Source organism: Melospiza melodia, chromosome W, assembly GCF_035770615.1.
Source record: "Melospiza melodia melodia isolate bMelMel2 chromosome W, bMelMel2.pri, whole genome shotgun sequence".
NCBI classification, from domain to species: domain Eukaryota; kingdom Metazoa; phylum Chordata; class Aves; order Passeriformes; family Passerellidae; genus Melospiza; species Melospiza melodia.
In genome coordinates, this window is record NC_086225.1 from 20505901 (window position 1) to 20522867 (window position 16967).

General features: G+C 43.1%; 1 protein-coding gene across 1 annotated transcript in view; it reads right to left on the reverse strand.

Annotated features, from left to right (window-relative positions):
• Positions 1-4237: 4237 nt before the first annotated feature.
• Positions 4238-16967, reverse strand: part of LOC134431405 (mothers against decapentaplegic homolog 2-like) — a 91871-nt gene continuing 79141 nt past the window's right edge. Inside the window, exon 10 of the mRNA XM_063179422.1 lies at positions 4238-4506. Within this exon, the coding sequence (XP_063035492.1) occupies positions 4383-4506 (124 nt within the window). The 3' untranslated portion in view covers positions 4238-4382. The remainder of the gene's footprint in view (positions 4507-16967) is intronic.

Sequence of the window (16967 nt, forward strand, 5' to 3'; positions counted from 1 at the left end):
TTGAGCCCCAAGTTGGGCACCAAATAAGGCTGTCATGGTTTAGGAATGATATCCCCAATTTAGTGTTCCCACTGAAACCATGCACTGCTCGCTCACTCCCCCCTTTCCCCTGGGGCAGGCTGGAGAGGAGAATTGGAAGCACAAAAGGTAAAGATCACGGGTTGAGATAAGAACAATTTACTGGAAACAACAGTGAAATAAGGAAACAAACAGTAATAGCAACAATATTAATAACAGAAGCGTATAAGGGAGGTGAACAATTCACACAGGATTTGTTCACCACACAGAGCCTGGCAATACTCACCCACCCACCACACTACATGACCCCAAAAGGACCCCTTCCCCTGTTCCCAGAAAATGACATGAGGTTGTAAAGAATAACCTCTGTGTGCTAGCCATGCCCCCTCACGGCCACTGCAAAAATTAACCCTGTCTTGGCCAGAACCAGGACAGGAAGATATTCCTACTTTATGCATTTAAATCAGGCACCTCAGCCAACAGCCTAGGTTCTCTACCAGAGAGCAATTCAGAGCCCCAAATTCAGACTTTACCTCTCTGTTCTGATTATATGGGTAGTCTAAAATTAAACTATTTATGCTGTTTGCCTGCAATCAGTCTCAAGGAGGTTAAAAGGCCTGATTCAGCAAAATGTCCTGAATAAGAGCAGGAAAACACCACAGCTCTCACTGCTCTAGAATTATATAACAGCACCTGAAAGCCAAAGTACTCTGCAAGATGCTTAAGTAACAGCGGAGAATTCATTTTGCAGAGAGCTTACCACCTAGATAGGAAACATGCACTAAAGTAAGGGAGAAATACACAGAGAAAATGTACTACTATCAGTTCTCACAATTTAAAACCAGAAGAATCCAGGCATTTTACATTGTTCTCAAAGCCTCAGCCCTGAAACAACATCAAAATGAAATCAGGTTTTTCTTTGGAGGGAAAAGGGTACTTAAATGTTAGCTCAGCATACCCAACTTGCCAAAAGGCAACTCAAAATTAATTTTTAGGCCTGTTTTTTACACAAACTATCTGATTTTTGATTACTTGGCTTTGGTGATACTATGAAAATCAAGCTCAGACAGGGCTAGTGACAAGAGAGAGATCAGAACCCAGGGTTACAGAATCAAAGTCCAAACTTAAGGTACGAATTACATGTTCAGTTTTTCCAGCTTGACAATACAGATAAGCAGATGGCTACCCATTCTTTAAGCATCTCCATTTGAGTACTTCCGGCTTGGTAACTATTTTATTTTACAAAACAGCCTCACTGAAAAAAATTCACTTTTCATATGTACTTCGAATATCAGTACTTTGGCAGAAGAGAAGAAGGATGAAGTCGCATTCCTTATGTACCACAGGCATTCTGCATTAAGATGCTTGAGCAGGCACTGGTGTTGGAGAATTTTGTTCAGACATGGCTTATAGGAAAAGGCCATGAGCACATACAGCTGGTTAAAAAGTAAAAGGTAGCTGTAAGCAGCAAGTTCTCAGGCTTTTTCCTTAAAAACAATAAACACCATGTCCTTGAGTAAAGTGATGAGAAAAACATGGTGGAAAACACGGAGGCCTTGAGAATGGTCAATAACAAGTCAACAACAGGATGAGAAAAACAACTATTAGCCTCAACAAGAAACCACAGGTATTGACAACAAAGGAGGGGTTGGTGTGTAATCTGTAACCAATGATGAGCTCAGGTTTTGCAATATGTATGAGCTTAATTAACACTACTATAAAAGTGTGTAAGCTGGATCAATAAATCTGAGATCGATGCTCATCAATCAGGATGTGATCGTCTCCCTTCACTTTCCTCACACTGGTCAGATTTTGAAGAGCAGAACAGCAGTGGGATAAGTCAGAAAGGCACTGGATTAAGAAACAGGAGTAGGTAAAGTTACTCAAGAACTGACAAAAGAATTTAAATGAAATACAGGCAATCAAATGTTTCAAATGCAGATAAATTCCCTTGTGCCACTAAGCTATGGCTGAAACAGTAATCGCAGGAGACAATATCTTAGTGGTACTAACAGAAGTTAAAAAAAACTACCTACATAGACTGAGATGGCCTTCCATGTAGGCAGCACCACAGGTCCACAGATAATGTCTGCGGTGTCCTTGTCTACTTGGAAGTGCCCACCAAAAAAGGGTGAGTACAGTCGAGGTTATTAATTACAATATTCAAGGCAAAGCAAGTAATTTTGCTGTAACTGAAAGAACACATACAGAAATCCACAGTAAGGGGACTACAGAATAAGCCATCCAACTGATTCAAGTTGCAAACTGCTCATAAATGCGATGGGAGTCTTTCACCCAGACAAGTTGCTCTTATATGTTTCACAGGTGAAAGTAATCATCTGAGCTAGTAGGATGCAATTTGATTGTGGTAGGAAAAAGCAACTGCTTTAATAAATTTGATCAAGAGTAGAAATCTGTACTGCTAAACACACATAGATCCAGAACCTGCACAACAGCTGTATGAGAAGTGATTTTAACATCTAAACTATACCTTTCCAGCCACAACATGCAGGACAGTTGTGCCATTTATTTGGGTGGGTTAGAATGACTCCTAACCTTCAACAGAAAATACAGACAGCAATTAATAAAAACCCAACCATCATGGGAATTAAAAGTTTTATTAGTGTATTCACATGTTAGGCAAATGCAACACACATGAAGCTTATTTCTTAGGTTCACAAGTTCTACCAATACATTAGTCTAGTGGTAAAACTAGCATAAATTGGTAACTTCTTTGCCAATTTTTGAAAGGTGTCCATCCCACTTTTTCAAGGCTTGATTTTTGGTATTGCTTCTATGCCCTAGTCATTTTGGCATAAAAATATCCATCACTATTGTCAATTCAGTTAAAAGATTAAAAGCTGTAACACTGGCCCCATTTTTGTTCTAAAAGCTATCACTAGCTGTACTTACAAAGTACAGTACTAGTGTAATGGATGAAACAATGGGAAAGAGACAAAGACAATCCCGCTACTGCCACAATAACAAAAGAATGACAGACAGCTAGATCACAAAGCTCGTTAGTAAGATATATATTTTTCAAGTCAGAATAACCCTTCTATATAGCTTCCCAACCCATCCCCAACCCAGACTAATTTGTAGAATATATTTCAGAATATTTTTATTATGGTGCAGCTGTAGTGTCCAAGGGTTCACAATAACATGCACTGTCACAAAGAACCTAGAAGTCCTCCTTTGCTAGTCATACCTCAGCAACCACTATCCTAGAGGTTTTGCAAAAGCAACTACTTTTAATAACAAGACCCATTAGGACATAATGAATGTGTATGATCTGGTATACAAGTAAGCTATACAAAGCCACACAGATCAGAAATTTAAAATCTGTTACTGAAATATATTAAGAAGATGCATCTATTTAAAACCTATATGAAAGAGTAGTTTACCTTGGGAAAGAGTTTTTCAAGGTATTTAGCTCTAAAAACTAAAACCCATGATTTTTAGTGACATTTGTTCAATGAAAAATACAGATGTAAGGGGTAAGCCAGTAACCTTGTGTACTTAATCCAGTATCCAATGCTATGATAAATTCTCATTCGATGAGAAAAAAACCACTGACTTCAATGATTCAAGATAAACAAAAACGTCTGAAATTACACTATTGCCAGCAATAATGCTGGCATCAGATTCATCAACTCAGATGGGTAGGGAAAAGTAGATTCTCAGTGTGATAGATACTTGGAATTTATAATATTAATTGATTTAGGCCCTGTTAAGTATATAGTGTCTTAAAATTTCACAGATGAATCTCAAGACATTTCTTTCCTTTCCAATTGAGGGATTTTCTTTTTCTTTAAGAAGGCAGCAAAAAGTTGAGCTTTTTATATTTAGGACAACTCAAAAATCTGCTTATTTAAAAAAGTATAAAAGAATAAGGGCATAGTCTTGGAATTTTATAAGAGATTTACCCAAATCAAAAAACCCCAAGCAACTATGTATGGGAACTAAAATGTAGAACAGCAGAATACTGCGAAATTTGAGATCATGATGCATTACTTGTACGTATACTTAGTTATTCATGTTATTGATAAACCATTAGGACACTCAATTATATACCAAATAAAAACACCATTAAGAGTCTTGAGAACAGTCCCATCTTCTTTCTGAAGAAGGCATTTCTATACACTAAATTTTCATCTAGTAGCAGAGTATAGGAAACAGAATCCACAAGGTGCTTTAATTGCTGAGACCTCAAGTGCTGTTTTTCTTTTTTTTTCTTTTTTAAAAACCTTTTTAGATAGTAAACAGTTCATGGGGACCACACACAAATACTATGACAAACGAGGTTTTATATTGTCTGTTGATTAGCCTTGATATTTAGCCCACTGGTAACAGAGGAAGGAGTTTTACGACATGCTGGAGCAGCGTACTGAAGGGGAGCCCATCTGAGTCAATACTTTGTCCAACCATTGTAGAGGTCCATTCAGATGAAGTTCAATCCAGCAAGGAGTGCTTGTTACTGTTTGCCGCCTAGAAAATAAATAATAGGGAAGTCAGAAAGCAGCTTTACCTACCATAAGGTTCTCCATAATATGATCAAATCTGTTTCCATCTATATCTCATAGACAGAAAGATAAAAATCCACAACCATTACCATAACTGTTAATAAACTTGTTTCAGACAGTCTTTGAAGGAAAAAAAAACCAACAAAAACTCCAAAACACTCCACATCTGTAAGACACATCAATAATTAGATGCTTGTCCATAATACATTGAGAATATTCTGCTCTGGAGAAAAAAAGCTTCAGCATTTGCCTCAAGTATGCTTCAAGTACCACACCAAGAGCTTTACAACTAAAAATAAATTCTAAACTGAAGATTGTCCAACCAATGTGGTGTTCACGTCACAGATAGCTGTGTGCAGCTGCATCACAACCTTCAAAGAGTCTGCATGCATAACTGGGTTTGAATTTTGTAGACAATTACTGAGAAATACAAACTAGAAACCCTTGACTCTGCACTATTAGCATGGTCAAACAGCACAATGCTATGATGATCATAAGGTCTGGCTTTTTTGGAGCAAATGACAAGACAAATGTATAAGGAAACTGCTAGATGTCAGAAACACTGTCAAAACACAGTGTGTGGTTATAATGTGCTAACTGATGATATCTCAAAGGAACAGTAAACTTTTATCTCCAATTTTCTGTAATCTTACATTTCTACATGTATTTTGCACTGCAACATCCTCACAAAAACAACCAAAGTAAAAATTGTGTTTCCATTGTCTTCAATATAAACTTACCTATAATTTTTCACAATAGAAGCCCTTAATTAAACACCATCTCTCAAGTCTCAGTAAAACTGAAGGGCTGACAATCAAAAAAGTTTCATTCACTCTCCCATATACTGTTGTTTCAGAGACCTGTTGTTCAAAAACTTTCCTTTTCATCTCCAAAGTAAAAAAAAAATCAGTATCAGACATACTGTGCCTGAAAAATCTTGTTTTTTTCACTATACCTGCTCCAAGCATGGGAATTTTCCCAAACTTGACTGCCAAGACTACTGTTGCTAAAACAGTTTTTCCTAGTAATTTTAGCTATCCCAAAGTCAAAGCAAGATTAAGATTCAAAGGCAGCAGATTAGTCAGACACAAACCCAGCCCCTTAATTTTTACTGTTGGCACTGCAACCCTTCGTTTTAAGGAAATCTATTTATATAAACAGAGGAACTGAAAAGGCAGAAAAATTAGGCTAGAGAGAAGATGAATTTCCAAAGTTGTCGGTGATTTCACATTTTCTAAAAAAAGAAAGCAGCTAGGGTCTGTGCACTTTCAGCACTCTAAAAAACATTGTTTATCTTAGCCCCAAATGTCTGTGCTAAAATAAAGTGATCCAATAGAACAACTTAAATCACAGGAAATAGAATTCCATTTAGTCTCAAATCCTTTCCCAAAGAGGGAAGTTCATTATTTCAATGCTGTTAACTCCTCTACAATGTGTTCCACAACACACTTCCTCAGAATTTTATAACTGGTTCTGTTCAACAACCCTAGCTTTGCACTACACTGGCAGAAGTTGACAAAATAGCAACAGTTGCTTTGCAGCTGTCTCAAAGCTAAAACTCAGCCTCTTCTACCCACAGATTTCCAGCTCACATATCACTGTTTGCTGTAATTATATCTCTACTGAACTCTCTTCAGAAGATGATCCTAGACCTGAATAGTTCTTGTGATAACGTGAACACTTGACTGCCGATCTGAACTTCTACCACCATCCTCAATTCTAGCCAACATGTGTTGAGCAAAAAGCTATAAACTATTTTGTCTACCAAGCTTATAAGCGTGGTAAATAAACAAAATGAACCACTTTGCCATACCTGTGCATTTACACACATAGCATAAAATATAAGTAATGCTCTGGCTTTGCCCAGGCCTGTTGTATAAGAAACGTTTGACATAATGATGAAGCACAGAAATTTTAACAAGAATGATGGATTTTACAGTGTCTCCTAGTCTATTTTGTGTTTTGGTTTGAAAGACAGGTGTCTGCTAAGGAAGGCAGGAGCCTCCCTTGGAATGGAGAGTGTAAACCCCCTCCCTCCGAATTATTATAATTTTGAAATTAAGGGGCTCTCAGGAAAAGATATGAAGATGGGGATAACAGTTCTTTACTAGTATGTAAAACAAGGTATAATAGATGATATGTATAAATTCGTGCTGAGGCTACAGTAATCTCGCCTGATGAAAATCCTAACATACACCAAAGGAGGGTTCCAGGAAATTCTCTCTGATGGGATTACAGCGATATGCACCAAAATCCTAGCCTGAATATTAGTCTCCAGAAATGTTGATTCCAGAGGATTATTCGTCTGACCAAATCCCAGCGATATGCATCATCGATAAGATAAATATGTGTCTCCTAGAATGTATATTGCAGGAGATTTTCCTCTAACAAGGCAAATTATTTACCAGTTTCGGGAAACTCTCAGCAAGAGCAGCAGCAAGAAAGGAAACACTACATAAATATGCTAAAAGGATAAGATCAACGATAAAAAAGCAAGAAACCCTCCCCGGCCACCTTCGGAGCTTGGAAATATATAAAAAAGACTTTGTGAGAGCTGTCTCTTCGTGATGCACAGTGGAGAGGAGCCATAGTAGCCCCCCCCCCCCCATCTCACCCAACGCTGTTAGCCTACTTCAGCACCATCTGATCTTTGCTTGTGGCCTTTTTTCAATTGTATTTTAATTATGGAACAAATTCTCCTCATTAATCAAATTGGCTAATTCATTTATAACAAAGGCAAACAAAAGAACAACTATGGCATTAACAACAAACAGAACCAGGGATCCAGAAACAGCCTTCTCAGCTGCCGGCACTTTCCCCTTTGGTGCAGTTACTGTCACAGCCAGCAGGAATGAGCAAAAATTCCAGGGTGGTGGACGAGATGTATCAGAAGGTCAGCGGTGATAGCTGGAACTTCAGGATAGCGCAGGCTACAGCGTGGAGAAACCCAGAGCAGTACCAAAGAAACAGCAGGGGTGGGGCAGCGACAGCCTGGCGCTGAGAAGAGCAGGGAGAGACGAAGTTCAGGATTTCCCAGGGCTCAAGAGTATATGGTGATAGGTCCCTCAGGACTGAGCTCCAGCAGTGCCGGTGAATTCTCCCCGCAGTAGGCAACAGCCTGGCTGTCCTCCTCCGATGCCAAAGAGCAAGAGAGAGAATCCCCAACTCCCCAGCCCTCATCATTTACCTGGCTCTATTCTCTTGGTATCTCTGTGGTCCAGTCCCGCCTCCTCCCCCCACCCCCGAGAAAACTTCCAAAAACCAGAGGCGTTCCACTCCTGACATCTCAAGCACCCAGTCATCAGTATTTCTTAGCAACTCAATGGGAAAAAAATCCACAAGTAACAAGGAAAGCAAAGGAAAACCCAACCCCCAATATTTTGACAATTCAGACTACATTCATTTAAATTCAAGGTTGTGTTTGCAGGAGTATTGGAATTAAATAGCAGTATAGCCGGATGGAACGTGCCTGGGCTCGTCTGGCTCTTGCTGCTTGACCAAAGGCGGCAGCTGTGGTGGTTTCACCTCAGAGACACCTTTGGCTAGCTGGATGCTGCAGCTGGGCACTTGGGAAAAGTCCAGGCATGCAGGAGCTCAGGTTTACCTCTGGTGGAAAGGCTTTTAGGCGAGGTGAAGGAAAAAGAGTCGGGTTCTGCTGGAGGGTTTCGATCCAGAGCTTTATTCCAGGCACACAGGCCTCTGAATCCAGCAACAGCTCCAACAGAACAAAAAAAACCTGCGTGGTTGCTGTGTCTTTTAACCCCAGGGAGAGAGGGAGGGAAGGGATAGGGATCCCACCAACCAGGTAAGGGGGGGGAAGTCTCAGGGAACAAATGACACCTGGATGGCCCAATGTCCCCAGGGCTGAGAAGCATCTTTTGAACTTCGCCAATAGCCAATCACACGACGCCCTTTCTGGAATGCCAAGATTGACAGACAGCACTCAGCAAGGGGAAGGGAGGGGTTATTGGCGCACCTGGGGAAAGAACCCAGATGGACAGGCTATTACATCACACTGCAACACAGTAGCAACCTCGTCTTGCTTTAATCTCAACTGCAACATAACTTACAGGTTTTGTGCATCAATATTTTAATAGCATAATTTTAAATAGAGATGTAAAGAAATTAGTTCAGCATTATGCCAGTAATCAGTTTCTGTGGTGTTCTGGCAGTGTTTGCACTGCAGTTTTTTTAATCCTGTGATCTCTCAACAGACTGCTAACAATCAACATTCTCCCTCCTTAGAAACAAATTTACCAAAGGGCTCCTCGCTGTTTTAACTCAGCACTTACACTCCATTCACTTCAAGTTGTGTCCATATAATCTGACTGATAAAGCCCCTTCTGTTCTGATTTGAATATTGTATTTAAGTATGTGTAAATGTACACATACTTCTTTTGAGACAAATCTGAGAGGAATGACGGATTTGTCTTCACAAACGAACTGTGGGTCTGCTGGTAGATAAAACTAGCACAGAGAGATAAAAAAAACAATGGGAAGGATTCCACTGATTGATGAATGGACAAAGATATTTACCTTTACAAACAAACTGTAGGTTTGCTGATAAATGAAATTAGATATTGAAAGATGAAAGAAACAATGGGGAAAACCCCTAAATTCCATAAGAATGAAACATTTTAAAAGGAGGATTATACATTAGAGGGAAATCTTGAGTATCAGGCATTCCAGGAAGTCTGTACCTCTCAAGTACCTCAGCCAATGGGGAAAGAGAGAAGGGAAATGCGGCCAGGAAATTAGGATAAAAAGGAGGGTGCGTCCTCTAAAAATTTGAGAGGTCCCAGGGGAACACCCCATGGCCTCTCCCTTTATTCGAACAAAGTAAAAGGACTCCTCTGTCTCCTTTTTGGACATAAGCCTCTGATGTTTGTGGATTAATTTTCCTGACAACTGGGGCCCCTTTCCGGAATCTTTACACCATCTGGGGTGGTGGGCAGTGAGTGGAGCTGGAGGCGCGCCTCACCCAGTTTTGGTGTTCAGCTCCCCTTGGTGGCAGCCGGCACCCAGAGATTGATTGGGTTCCCGAGACTGTCCAGGAGACAGACGAGTGGCGGACCCGGGGGGTCCATGAAGAGTCCACAGGGAAGGACCACTGAAAATCTCACCAGTGAGTAAAATGGGATCTTTGGGGGAGCAAACCTGGGAGGGCACCCATGAAGGGTAGCACAGGTAAACCTCAGAGGGCATCCCTGGAGGGCAGCACAGGTGAATCAAGACACCCATTGAGGGTTGCAAGGGTAAAGCTGGGAAGGGGCCCTGGAAAAGGGATGACGATCCCATAATACCCCCAGAGAGTCCCTTGGGGAGAATGCTGAGGTCTTGGAACAGATTATACATTCACCCAGAGGTAACTATGGAGATCATGGTAAAATATTGCTATTTTGTGTGGCCAGAGTATAAGTTGCCAAAGGTGCTTATATGGCCACCTCATGGAACAGATATAATTAATTTTTGTTGAATTTTGTGGAGGTATTTAAAAGAGAATTGGAAAGGATAGATTGAAAGGGCATGTGGATTGATATGGATTAGACAAGAAACAGGAGAAATCTATGTGTTAAGAAAAAAAGGGAGAAGAAGCAAAAGGGAAGTAAAACGGTGAGAATTGGGATGTTTTTCAGCACCTTCTCCTGTCCTGTCCTGCATGTTATGAACAAAAATTCAGTTGATTTTTTTCTGTGAGAAAAAAAGTTACCACTACTGCTGGGCTGCTGCCTGTATTATGGTAATTACGGGTCGTTGTTGTTAATGGTTGTTTTTGTATTAGTAAAAGCCCTGGCTAGGGCGAGGTAATGGCCCTTCTCTGAGACAGTAATGGGTGGAGACCTTCCCGAACAGTGAGGAGAAGAGACCTGGAGGGGGGGGGGGGTTATGCAAAGTGACTCCAGGACCAGCATGCTGTGTGGGTCCCACGCTCCGAATGTACTGAGAAAACCCCCAAAACAACGAGCCAAATAAGAGTTGAGAGACTGGAGTGATGTCTGGGCCAAATAAGAGTTGAGAGACTGGAGTGATGTCTGGACGTGAGGAGCCGAGTGCTGAGCCTGCAGAGATGCTGAACACTTTCGGAGCCCCTCTCGCCCTGACCATGGGAGTCGTCCCAAAACCTGGAGCAGGCAGAAGAGAACAGAGGGAACTAACATCAGATGGGAACACCATGCCCTAAAGGCTCCCACGAGGGGATGTGATTCCTCAGCTCTGCCCCTAGTGGACAGAGCTGTGCTTATCCTCCTCCTCTGAGTCGCCCTGGGAGAGGCAACAGGAGACTGCAGCCCCGCCGAGCTGCCCAATCCTGAGCTGATCACTTTTAATAAAGGCGTTAAAAAGGAGAAGAGGTCTCCTGGCCCTGTTTATTTCACTGCAGTGTTGCCACCTGACCCAGGGCCAGCTGAAGGCCCCTTATATCCTCAACTCCCAGAGTAAAGGGATCAGGGAAATGCTGTTCCTACGGCCCCACCTGAGAATAATAAGTGTAGGGGGAGGGGAGCAGCATATCGTATATCCCCCTAGAACTAGAAAAGGAACTCAATTTAGAACATCAAAAGCCCCCCGGACCCAAGAGACAGGGGTACACCATATGCCACTCCGCCAGGTTCCTTCGGGGGGGTCAAGGGGGAGGGTTTGTGTTTGTTTTTGTGTGTACCACTTACTATCCAGGATATAAGTGTTATGAACAAAAATTCTACCAATTTTTTTTGTGAGAAACGGTTACAAAAATCAGCCAGATCACTGTTGCTGCTGAAGTTCTGACTGTTTTGTTATTGTAATCACGGGTCGTTGTGGCTAATTGCTCCTTTTGTATTAGCAGAGCTTTGTCCCAGGCTAAGTTGTACTTTTCCCCAAAATAGTGAAGAGACGTGGGGGGGGGGCTATGCAAAGTGACTCCAGGACCAGCATGCTGTGGGGGGGCTACTGCTCCAAACGTACTGAGAAAACCCCGAAACAACGAGCCAACTAAGAGTTGAGAGATTAGAGTGATGTCTGGATGTGAAGAACGGAATGCTGAGCCTGCAGAGATGCTGAAAACCTTCGTAGTCCCTCTCACCCTGAGCACGCGAGTCGTCCCGAAACCGGGAGCGGACGGGGAGAAATGGCGAAAACTAACATTTGAAGGCGTCATCATGCCCTATGGGCTCCCACGAGGACTGGACCTCCCAGCTCTACCCCTAGTGGACAAAGCTGCACATATCCTCCTCCTCCTCCTCGTCGCCCTGGGAGAGACGACGGGAAGCTGCAGCCTCGTCTGAGCTGCCCAGTCCTGAGCTGATCACTTTTAATAAAGGCCTTAAAAGGAGAAAAAGCATCCTGCCCTGTTTATTTCATAAGAGGGTTGAAAAAAAGAATTACCCCCATATCTGGATGATCCCATAGGGGTAAGGGAAAAGATAGAGGAGTATTTGGGAAATGTGGATTATACATGGAAGGATTGGGATTTTCTTTTGGGGATTTTGTTTGGGCAAGCTTTGCAGAAAATATTAAGAGAGTTTACTCCACCTTCAGGAGTTAGGTTGTTGCAGTATGTGGATGATTTGCTTTTATCAGGGGGACAGGAAAAGGCGGTTGAGGAGGCTACTGTAAAGCTGCTTAATTTTCTTGCTAAAAAAGGACTTAAGAGTGTCCAAAAAGAAGGAGCAGTTAGTAGGGAAAAAAAAAAAAAAAGATGTCAAATATTTGGGACACATTCTGACTAGAGGGTTACGGTGTATTGATCTAGAAAGAATACGAGGGATTTTATAAGTACCATTACCCCAGAAAAAAAAGGAGTTACGGCAGTTTTTAGGGTTGGTGGGATACTGCCGAGCATGGATTGAGGACTTTTCTGTTGTGGCCAGTCCTTTATATGACTTTTTAACCCAAGATAGTCCTAATGTCGCAGTATTGACACCAGAAGGAGAGCAAAGCTTTAAAAAAATTAAAAGACAAATTGATTAATGACCCAGTCTTAGCTCTTCCAGACTCAGAAAAGGAATTTGAACTATATGTGGATGTTAAACAAGGTTATGCTAAAAGAATTTTGGTGCAAGAGCATGGGAGAACACAGTGGCCTATTGCTTATTTTTCTAAACTGTTAGACTGGGTGGCCAGAGGCTGGCCCCATTATCCACAGAACTGTGCAGCCACAGCTCTGATGGTGGCTGAGGCCCAAAAGCTGACAAGGGAAAGGTATCTGATAGTGAAAATTTCAACTCTGATTAAAGCTTTGTTAACTGAGAGAGCCTCTAAGTGGATGACCAGCACTCAGTTATTACAGTCTGAATCTTGTTTAATGGAACAAGAGGATTTAGAATTTAAAAGTGGGAAAGGGTCCAACCCAGCCTCCTGTTTGAATGGCCCTGAAGGGGGAGGGAGGGGCAGAAAGAAATCCATGACTACATTCAAGTGATAGATCTACAGACCCAGTCTAGGGAAGATTTGCAGAATGCTCCCTGGCCTGAGGGAGAAAATGTGTTCAGTGATGGGTCTTCAAGGGTAGTAGAAGGGAAACGATGTACAGGATACTCGATTTAGTGAATGGAAAGCAATTAAAGGAAGGGGGGAGGTTACTGCCCACCTGGTCAGCTCAGACAGCAGAGCTGTATGCCCTTGTGAGAGCCTGTGAATTATACCAGGACAAGACAGTGAATGTTTTTTACTGATTCTAAATATGCATATGGGGTGATCCATGCATTTGGGAAACTATGGGGCGAAAGAGGTTTTTAACCTGCAGGGGAAAGACGCTAGCTCATGAGAACTTAATCTCTCGCCTATTGGAGGTGGTGAGCTTACCAAAAAAAGTTAGTGATAATACACATCAAGGCACACTGGACAGGGTGCTCAGAGGAGGTAATAGGAAGTCGACTGGCTGATAAAGAAGCTCGGAAAGCTGCATTGCTGCCAGAAACCTTTAAGAGCCTCCCTTTGCTCCCAGTAACTGCACCGCTGCCAGAGAAACTGTCTTTTCCACTAGAGGAACTTGAGATAATTTAAAAGAGTGGGGCAGAGGAAAGAGGGGATAATTGGTTTACAAGGGATGGTAAACAGTGGATACCAAAAGCTCTGGCCTTATAGCTGTTAAAACAACTTCATGGAGGGAGTCATTGGGGCTCTCGAGGACTGGCAGAAGCCTTCCTCAAAACATATGCTGCTGTGGGTCTTTTTATTCTGGCAAAGTGAGCTATTGTGGGTTGTTTGATTTGTGCTAAAACCAATAACAGACTTACAAAGAAACTTGCCAGGAGAGGGAGGCCTTGGGCTGTACATCCCTTCCAGAGATGCCAGGTGGATTTTACTGAAATGCTCTGAGTGGCAAGATTTAAATATCTTCTGGTAATATTATGTCAGTTAACAGGGTGGCCAGAAGCATTTCCAGCCTTTTCAGCAACCACTGGATCAGTTATTAAAGTATTTTTGAAACAAATAATTCCAAGATATAGGATTGTGGAAGCAATAGACTCAGATAGGGGAAATCATTTCACAGGAAAAATTCTTCAAGGAGTTGTAGATGCTGACAGTCTGGTCAGAGAGAAAGTCAGATAAATTTTCCCAGGCATTGCTCTGGGGAGTTTTGAGAAAGCTCAGAGAAAGAATTAAAACAATCCTTAATCTTTGCAGATGGTGTTGTTTACTTGTAAGATGTTTACAAGAAGGGTGTTGTTCCTAATTAGCCAATGATGTGAGGGGTGTTGATTGAGGACCGATCAGGTCCAACTTTGTCGAAACTGTCTATAAAAGAATGTGATGGCTAATAAACTCCGCATTTGCCTTCTGAGAACATAGGAGTCTATGTCGCTTAATTAATCCATCCCAAATAGAACAGCGACATCTGGTGGACCTCCTACATTCAGCGCAGCCAAGACTGACGAACAGGAGTCCGGTAACCTCCAACGTTCATTGCAGCCAAGACTGATGACTCGGAGTTGTCTTCCATCCTCCAATAAGAGAGATATGGTGATTTTCCCTTCATCCTCCCAGAGGTTGCTGGTCCTTTGTGACCAACGGGTAGTGGAACCAGCCTAGTAGCTGGTTGGGACAGGTCCCCAGCATGCAAGAGTTTGTATTCTGGAGGAAACCACTGCTTAGGCAGGCTGCTGGGGAAAGCTTCCCTACAAGATGGGGAATCAAACCTCTGCAGAGGAACAAATTGTGCTTTCTGTATGGAAGAATGAATTACCACATGTAATGGGTTAAAACTTTAGGTTTGTTCATCAAAGCTGACAAAGTTATTCCAGTAAGACTGTTGCACCACCTCCAGTTGTTTGCTTAAGTAAATTTCCAGACTTTAAAGGATAAGGAAGGTGAAATCAAAGACAATAGGTTTCACAAACATTTGTTTATCTGTTTAGTAAACTGTTAATATGGGTGGGGGGTTTGCTATGATTGATAACACAGTATCAGCTTATCCGCTCAGTAAACCTAGGATTCCAGGAACTCAGCAGATTGAGCCTAAAATTCCAGGAATCAGATAAACCCAGCAAATAAGGAAAATACCAGCCTTCATCTTCAGACCTCCGGGAGGTGGACTATGACCATCTAGACACAAAAGAAGAATACGCAGAGTACTACACATGAACCCAGAAGCAGGACTGTATAAGAACTCCACGAAATATCAGAAGAATGCGGCAGTGGTAGAGCGGGGACTCTCCTGTTGCCTAGTGCGCCCGGGGCGCTGACTTTGCCTATTATCGCTTGCTGTATCAATTAATAAATTTCATTTTATTTGGACTTATTAGTCGGTGATTAATCCCCCACTGCAACTAACCCATAACAGCACACATGGGAATTGCTATATTAGATCATTCCATGCACGTCCTGTTCTGCTGGGCAAAGGCTCGTATTTTTGGTAGACGCTGGGACTGCTTTTAGCCTAGATACTTGGCAGTCGCTAGGAGACCAGCTGTGGCAAGAAATCTCCAGTGGAGATAAGGATGCATTTGAATTAGCAGTAATCTGGGGCACTATTTTTAAAGCGTTACAGAACGGGACCCTGGGGAGGGTGAAACGGATGTGGAGGACTCAGAGGGTGAAGACGATCCCTCTATAGACACTTATGTGCCAGAAGGCGAGGAGGCTCAGGAAGCTGCTGGCGGCTTTCCCTCAGCTCCACCTGGACCCCTGAGAGACACGGAAGTTGCTAGTAAAATCTATCCCTCACCGTGAGATTATGTCCCCCTGACATATCCTTCTCCCCGTGACTTTGTAATGCCAAAGTATCTGTCACCCATGACGCAGCTCACGGACGCTTTGTTCGCTGAGCCCCAGTCGGAAATTGCCAAGTTTCCTCCTCGTTTTGCCCCCCCCCCCCCCCCCCCCCCTCCTCTCTCTGCATCTAAAGTGGCAGCAGCAGAGCTTTTGCTGCAGCCAGCTTTGTTTCCCTGCCTGGCCCCTCCTCTCTCTGCGTCTCAAGTGGTGGCGGCAGAGCCTTTGCGACACGCAGCTTCATTTCCCCCCTTGGACCCTCCTTCCTCTGCGTTGCAGGGGGCGGTGGGAGTGCCTCCGCTGCAGAAAGGTGATGCAGTTGGAGCCGTTGTCCCTTCGGCCCCTCCGTTCCCATCTGCAAGGTCAGCGCAAGTGTCTGCACCATCTCCTCCACCAGCCTCATGCGGAACTGTGGGCGCCGTGCCTTCTACTTCTGCTGTATTGGCGCCACCACTCGCAGCGTCCACCATGGCTGCCCCCCCGCCTCGGTGCTTCAAGCTTGCCCGCCCTCCTCCACTTCCTTCAGGCTGTCCCGCGTGCCACTGCCCCGGGACGTGGACAGTGACACGGATGGAGACCGACAGCTTGTCCCGCGGCGGGGGAGTGCCTGGCAGCTGAGAGCTGGCACCGAAGTGCTGCAAAAATGCCCCAGAGCCACCTGTGGACATTGCCACTATGTCAGGTGACCGTGCGACCAGAGCACCTGGGATGTTTTTGGGAATTGGTCAAATTGCGAGCTCTGGAAATGGGGAATTGGGACTTGCTAGAGAAGATGGCAATGCCCAGGGGTGGCATTATCAAGACCGTAGATTAAGGGGGGGGAAACACAGGTAGACATCAAGTAGTTGTTCCATCATCTAAAGAAAGTATGATAGTGAATCAGGGAGTCAGTGTAGCCCCACAGGGGGGTGTCCAAGCCCTTCCTGTGTTTAAGGCTGTTCCAAATATGAGACAAGTCAACAGGCATGATGTCATTGCATGGAAAGTCGTACAGGATTTGCAAAATAAAGTAGCAAAATATGGACTTGGTTCTTCAGAAGTTATGCAAGTTATCAGGGTGTTAAACACTGATCTGCTTGCTCCATTTGATATTAAACATCTGGGTCAAGTGTTGTTCCAACTTGTGCAATTTAGAGTTTTTGAGGACAACTGGAGGCAGGTGCCTGATAAGACTGCAGCAGATAACATGCGACTGCCTCAGGCTGATCCCAGATATGCCGTTGGAGTAGATGCTCT